General features: G+C 36.5%; 1 protein-coding gene across 3 annotated transcripts in view; it reads right to left on the bottom strand.

Annotated features, from left to right (window-relative positions):
* Positions 1-7,407, bottom strand: part of ANGPT1 (angiopoietin 1) — a 215,714-nt gene that overhangs the window by 85,609 nt on the left and 122,698 nt on the right. For all 3 annotated transcript variants that reach the window (XM_004679655.2, XM_012722817.1, XM_012722818.1), the window contains one exon: positions 2,522-2,677. In XM_004679655.2, the coding sequence (XP_004679712.1) occupies positions 2,522-2,677 (156 nt within the window). The remainder of the gene's footprint in view (positions 1-2,521; positions 2,678-7,407) is intronic.

Below are 7,407 nucleotides of genomic sequence, written 5' to 3'. Positions count from 1 at the left end.
GCACAGAGTGGGACAGCAGTACAATGAGGGCAAAGAGCCCACAGTCTTCATGTTGTAAGTAGGACATCATTATTTGCCTGACACAGTCTTTCTTCTCTACCTCCCTCTCTTTGGGAGTTCTGAGAAATTTGTAATTTTTTTGAGAAGTTTTCTATGTTTTATAGCTCTTTTAAAAGTATACTTATTGTATCCAATAAACTTTGTCAGTCTTTAATGACTATTTAGTTTTAGCTGTTCCACATGGGGAGTAGTGATTTTTTTTCCCCCATGAATTTCCTGTACTGTTTTCCACAATACACATATCTTTTGGCCTTAAGCATGCAGAGCAAGTTATTATCTCTTAAAATTTCATATAGCATGCATCATAATACTTTGAAGATTGACATGCTAGCAATAGGAATATTTTTCCCTCCACAAATCCAATTCCTAGGTTGAAAAAGTACAAAACAACTCAAGAGGTTTTAAGGATGAAAAAAATAAACAAAACCCTAGCATCATGTCATAAAACTTACTGTAGTATATAGACAGTAGTATATACTACACTACATACACTAGAAAACATAAAAATTTAAAATATTCCATCAAGTAGGATAATATTATTTATGAATTTGTTTTTGTAGGAGACAGTGAGTATTCCATTAAAAAAAAAGTAAGAGAAAATACACTCACATTATTTATTCCACAAAGTCAATGTTCATAAATCACTAATCTTGTTTATGGTGATGATAAATGATTTCAAGACTTTTAAGTTTTAGTTACAATGTGTAGTTTCCTCTTTTCCAATCTCCCTGGTTATCTGATGGCTGTGTGTACTAAAAACTATTTTCCAAAGACTATGTGAACCTTTGTTCCATGTAATTGACATTTAAGTTCTTATTCAATTAGTTAAGTAGTATTAGTATTGTTAATCGCAGGGGACAGAGATGGGGAAAAATGAATATGCCTCTCTTCCATTCCTGGATTCAACTACTAGATGTATCAATGTGAGAAAATCACTCAAACTTTCTGACTGCATGTCTGTCTACTCTAAATTGTTTTCATAAAAATCACTTACATGTAGGAAAAAGTTCTGTGTTATGTAAAATGCTTTTTCATACAAATTATCATTGTTGCTTTTAAATACTGACATACCATCATGATGTTATTAACACAAATGAAGTAAAATAGAAGTAGGGCTTCACCCTATTTTTTAATTTACACTGTTAAAATAATTAAACAAAGCGGTTATTAGGAACACTCCTATGCCTCAGTGGCTTACATAAGAAAAAAAAAAATCTATGCCAAAGACTATGAGCACAAATCTGAGAAAATAAAACATAACCAATCATAGACAGGCAGCTTGGCTTTTCCAAATAAGGCAATCTCTTGAACTATAGCCAATCAAATAATTTCCTTGCTTTGTTTCCAAGTTTTCTTTACTAAAAACTTTCCCCAGTGGATTGATCTTTTCACAATATATTCCAGCTTTGATTCCAGAAATCAACTGCACTGATATGGAAACAACACCATAATTTCAAAATGGCAACTGGAATACTGGAGTATCCATTTCCATGGTTAGAAGGTGCAAAGAGATCATCTTCTGGCAAGATATGTGACAGTGATGATTAAAGGGCTTTTTATTAACTGATATGTGCATAAATAAACATGATTATATATTAAGCAGGATTGTTCATGGTAGAAGAACACACACGCACAAACACACAGAGTTTTAATTGTTTAGTATAAAATCAGGCTGAATTTTCAAAACAATTCTATACATTCCTAAGTAGTGCAGTGTATGGGAAAACATTATTTACTTGGGGGTTTTTCCTTCCCAACCACTGAATGCACAAAGCAGGTGAAGGTGCCACTATGGCTAGAATACTGCCAGAGACAAACCAGGACAAGTCAAAAATTCATAGCAAAGGAACCAATTTGACCCAAATAGTTATCTTGTTTGACACATATTATACCATAGTTGGTAGCTACAGCGTTTATTGGAGGCTGACTGTCCTTTGCCAGTACTGTAGTTGCAAATACATGTAATGGTAAATATGCTAATATACTAATGTTCATTAAACCAAAAGAAACATGCATAGCATGTCAGGCAGTCATTGTTGTTATTAAAAATAAATAAAAATGGCCCTCCCTGGTGGCGCAGCGGGTTAAAGCACTGCACTGAGAAACTAAAGCCACTTCCTCATGAGTTCGATTCCCGCCTGCCCCGGAGGTGACCACATGGCGTGGCAGACCTCTCCTGACCCGCCCGCTGCTCCCCTCAGCAGTGTACTTCGTGGATCTGCCTGTTCTGCTCCCCACTCTGTCTCTGGCGAAGCCTCTCGCTGCCCCTGAGCCTCTGGCCTGTACCCCAGTTCTGTATGCACAAATAAATAAATCTTTAAAATAAATAAATTAATTAATTAATTAAAATGTATATGTTTCTCCAATCCCCAGTGCTTCACTCTGCGTTTATGGAGTGTGCTAAAAAGACAAAAAAAAAAAGCCCTGTTTAAGAGTTGCTTGACACTGCCCCACGGTGTACCTGGGTCTCAACATCTGTCAGCTTTCTGGTCTGCTCTGCGGTCTGAGAGAGAAGGCTTGTTCCTATCTCCAGCATGGTGGCCGTGTGGTTCTGAACTGCATTCTGCTGTATTTGCGCCATCTCCGACTTCATATTTTCCACAATGTAATTCTCAATCTGTAAAAGATAAAGGGCAAACCATGCTACATTATAAGCAAAGCCTCTCAGTTGGATTGTGGAATATTTACAATGACAAAACAAGACACAGCTGACAAATCCACCATCTGGCAGGGATCCTTTGCATCTCTGGGAGCCAGGAAAATGGAAGCAGAGCACAGAAGAATTTAGTTACTAACAAACCCTAATAAACTGCTATGTATATCTTTACACCTAACACACTGCTAAGTATAATGTGTAATCAAAATCATAATGAAAATGTGCACTTTGATAGTATTTCCTTGTATATGACACCATCTTATTTACCCCTCACAGAAAAGATGTGATTTAAGCACAGACGGCTTTATTGTTCTTTTTATTTATAGCAGGGGAAAAGGAATAACAGATCAATGATGAACCCAAGGTCACTCAGTAAGAATGTTGCAGTTAGCTCTGTAATTTAAACCTAAATCTTTCTTCTCTGGTGTTTACAACACCATAGATACTGATCACTCAGCTCTGAGAAAATGTCAGACTCCTACTTGTTTTCAGAAATGATGAATCAAAGACCATGTTGGTATAGGGGAGTGGGAAGAAGAACTAAGTTGATAGCCTTTATGGGAATATTTAAATAGAGGCACTAATGTATGAAGTGAATTGCAGAGCCTGAGAACTGTCTGTACCTCTTCTCTGTGTTCCTGTGCAAGCTCAAAAATAGGCACTGAAAGTGTAATTTTCCCTACTAACCGTGGGCCATATTTAGTCCTTCATGGTGCCATCTTAGAAAATACTATGGTTTTGAAACAGTTGGTCTGTAGGGGCCATGAGCAATTATTAAGTGACTTACTGCAAAGGAGCCTGTCAGGTACTGGGTGGTGTAAAGCTAAGAACATGCACTGCTTGAAAAGACAGAAGGAGCTTGCACTGGCAGTGCACTTAACTCCCCCCTCCACTGCAGGGTGACTACATTTTATTCCCCAATTACACATATGGGGAAATTGCATCCCAGAGAAATCAGGTCCAAGGCCACACACCACAAAAACAGCCAGACTTGGACTTGAGTACTCAAGTCCTTAACTTTCATACCAACACTCTTAACCACTTGAGAGCTCTGCCAAGTCGTGCTTTGCAAGCTGGGTTCCAAATCATTAACAGCTACGTGCTTTTTACTGATTTAGTGAAACAAATACATTCACTATTTTATAATCCACAGTTACATTATTATCATGTAATAAATATAGTCTAAAACTAAATTCCCCTTTGTGAAATTTTGGCAGTTCAGTTACTAACACCATCTCTTGCTTATTTCTATTTATCAAATGTGAATTTTCCCTAGGCTAAAGAACATGAAAGGTCAGAACCAAACTCATATTTTATTAATAAATGCTGACTTTGTTCTTTGTCAATATGAAGTAACCCCCCTTTATCTTTTATTTCCAAATTTAAAATATGGACAAATCAACCTATAAAATTGTATTGTAAAAGAGATACAAAATAGATTATAAAAAATATATGGAAATTATCTTAACAAAATATATGATTTCTAGACTGACTCTCGACTTTGTTCCAACTGATTTTGGACATAGTTGAACAGTAGTCTGACAGGCTGAAGGCAGGTAGGTGAGAGTACCAGACATCTACTGTTTCAGATTCTGTATTGCATGTTCTCTCTTTCTAGTATCATCCCTTAATTTTCTTTTGGGAAATTATCTTATGCTCCTTCAGAACAAATTTTGGGTGGAGTTGTCCCATCCTAGCTTCAGGAGGGGACATGTTTGAACTGACAAGTCAGAACATTTTGCTATTACCTAGGTTGAATTGTTTAAGAATGAAAAGACGGTGGGAAGAAAAGCCATTAAGTCTCAGGTCTGGAATTTTATCCAATTATTTTACAAAAGAACTTATTTTTCCTGTGTGATTAATAAGCTAGTAACAGTAAATCTGACACTAGTAATGACCTATTTTACCACCACAAAACAAAGTCAGCCTAAGGGTGAGGCTGACTGAGAAAAATTAGATAATGAAACAGAGTGCAGAGGTAGAGAAACATGAAAGATGGACACGTAGACAGTAGCTGGGTGGGCACAGAGACAGCCAGGTGATACAGAGGGCTACCTACACAGCACCATGGTCTGCTCCACTCGTGAACATTCTATTGTGAACTGCTGATGTAATAAACTCCCTTGGAGAATCCCACGCTTGTTTTTGCATTTGTTCTTGTCAATCATAGTGCTTTAGGCTTTCAACTCACACAAACAAAGGAATCTTGACTGGTAACATTTGATGGATGTTTAGCAAAAGAAGCCTCAGATAGGCAAAGCCTCAGACAGTAGCAGTGTGTTTCTTGCTCATCTGGGAACTTGGATTTGCACATGAATGTGGTCATTATTAGAATGATTGGTAAGTCTGTACCCATGAAAATGGTATGTGCCATTTGTAAATGACAATTATCAAATTTCTACTGTGTGGCAGGAACTGAGCTAATTTACAATATTTAACCCTTAGAAGAATGTTATGTGTCAGGTATCATTAAAGACACCTTTTTAAAAAAAGATTTAATTTACTTATGTATGTATACAAGAACTGGAGACCAGGCCAAAGGTGTAGGAGGTAGGGTGGGGGGTGAGAGGATCCACCAGAGACAGAGTGGGGAGCAGAACAGGCCAATCTAGTGAAATACACTGAGGAGAGGAGTGCCAGGAAAGAGAGGAGATGTCTGCACCTTGTGGGTTTGCTCTCTATTTTTAGTGATCAAACTCATGTCACAGTGGCTGGCAAGAGCTTGAAAGTGCTGTAACTTTAACCCTTGCACCACCAGGGTGGCCCTGTTACAGGAACTTTATAGGTAAGATTATTAAAGCATAGAAAATCCAGGACAACTTGCTCAAGAACAAACAAGAACCCAACCCTCAATGCCAAAACCCATGTTTTTAACCTCTAACCGATTCAGTATAGTTTTCACTATTTAATTGCTCCATGCATTTTATTACCTAGCTCTTAAAAGTTGTATATTCTTATGGGTGACTTGGTGATGGGAAGCCCATGGGGATTACAACTGAGATGAAAAAAAAATGTACAAAATGATGTAAAAATAAGCTATTACATTATATAAAAAAAAAAGTTGTATATTCATCCAAACTACAAGGGGATTATTTAAAAAAAATGCAGGTGTACATGCTACACATAAGAACTTTGAATCAAAATTTCCAAGTTATATTTGAGGATACTACATATTTTTAAAACTCTATATCCATATCTATGTCTCTATCGCTACCACTACCTTTACAAGTACCTCTACTTCAGTCTCTCAATGAAGAAAGTGATGCTCTAATGCTTTAATTTACATCCTGGTTTACACTTCAAACCTTCTGTGTAAATGACAAGTTTCTTTGAGTACGCCTGTTTTAAACCATTAAATGTATACTGTATCAGATTTCCTGCTTATCAAGAAATTTCAAATGCAAATTTGATTTCCAATATAAATTTCTTTCCTAAGATGTGTTTCATTTTATCAGTAGCCACCAATATAGATCTACTTGATAATTGATGTAGTTGATTAGTGGGGATAAGTTATAAGAGCTTGACTTGCTCTGGGTGTAATAATAATCATGTGCCTCAGTTCCCACTATAAAAGTCACCCTTTGGCATAGAGCAACTACGTTAAAGTTCAGCTACTTAACAATCTCGTCTTTGTCGGCATCTATCTATCTATCTATCTGTCTGTATGTCTATCTGTCTGTCTATCTATCTACCTATCATCTCTCATCTATTCTGTATAATGTGATTCTTTTTAATTATAAAAGTTAATAACACCAAAGCAAAATAACTGTTGTATTCTAGCATTCATCAAAGAGTCTCCCAATTCTGATTACTTTATTTCAGAAGTAAAATAGCTTTCCAGCCTATACTAAAACACTTATTTGGTTTGCCATGATGAGTAACACAAATATAACTCTAGTTAATTATTTTTTAATCAAATTGTGCTGCTTTCTCTAAGACTATCTGCCTTTTAATGCAAAAGGTAATGGCACACTTAAATAGTAAAAGCCAGATGTATCTGATTTAAAGGCTGAGGATAAGGCAGAAGTCAAATATACAGTGTGTGATTAATAAGGAGGGCTACTTTCATCTTATCTCTAAACATTCCTCTGTATATGTATAACTGTGAAATCTGTCTTGATGTGCCATATCAGCTGGATTCAGGAAAGATTGGTAACAAATTTAATTGTATTTATATATCCCCTACTGGTTTTAAAAATATGTTACAGAACATGGCAGATACCTCAAGGCTCAATATTTTATAAACATCTAAGATATGACTGTTCAGCTTAGAAGCTGCTGCCCACAAGAGTAGGTGGGTTTTAAAGTAAGAGACTCCTACCAGGAATCATAGTTAATTGGCAATACTATCACTCTCAGGATTGAGTCCAGAGTTTATAAATCAGGGGCCAAAAAAATTAGCAAGCTGTAGGATATAACTGACAATGAGTTAATCAACAATAAATGCTGTTCTGTAAGCAAAGACATACTGTTCTGTTTGTAAGATGATTTGCAAAGAACTTCCATACACACTGTCGATATGATCATTATACCAACTGTCCAAGGGAAATACTGATTTTTATTGTTTAAGAAATAGAGGCTTAGAAACCATAGATGATTTGGTCAATAGAAAATAAAGGACCGGCCCTCCCTGGTGGCACAGTGGGTTAAAGCACAGCACTGAGAATCTAAAACCTCTTCCGCATGAGTTC

The sequence above is a fragment of the Condylura cristata genome, unplaced genomic scaffold (assembly GCF_000260355.1).
Source record: "Condylura cristata isolate star-nosed mole 26May11 unplaced genomic scaffold, ConCri1.0 scaffold00009, whole genome shotgun sequence".
In the NCBI taxonomy this organism is placed as follows: Eukaryota; Metazoa; Chordata; class Mammalia; order Eulipotyphla; family Talpidae; genus Condylura; species Condylura cristata.
Note: the sequence above shows the minus strand (reverse complement) of the source record. Positions and strands in the feature narration are given on the sequence as shown.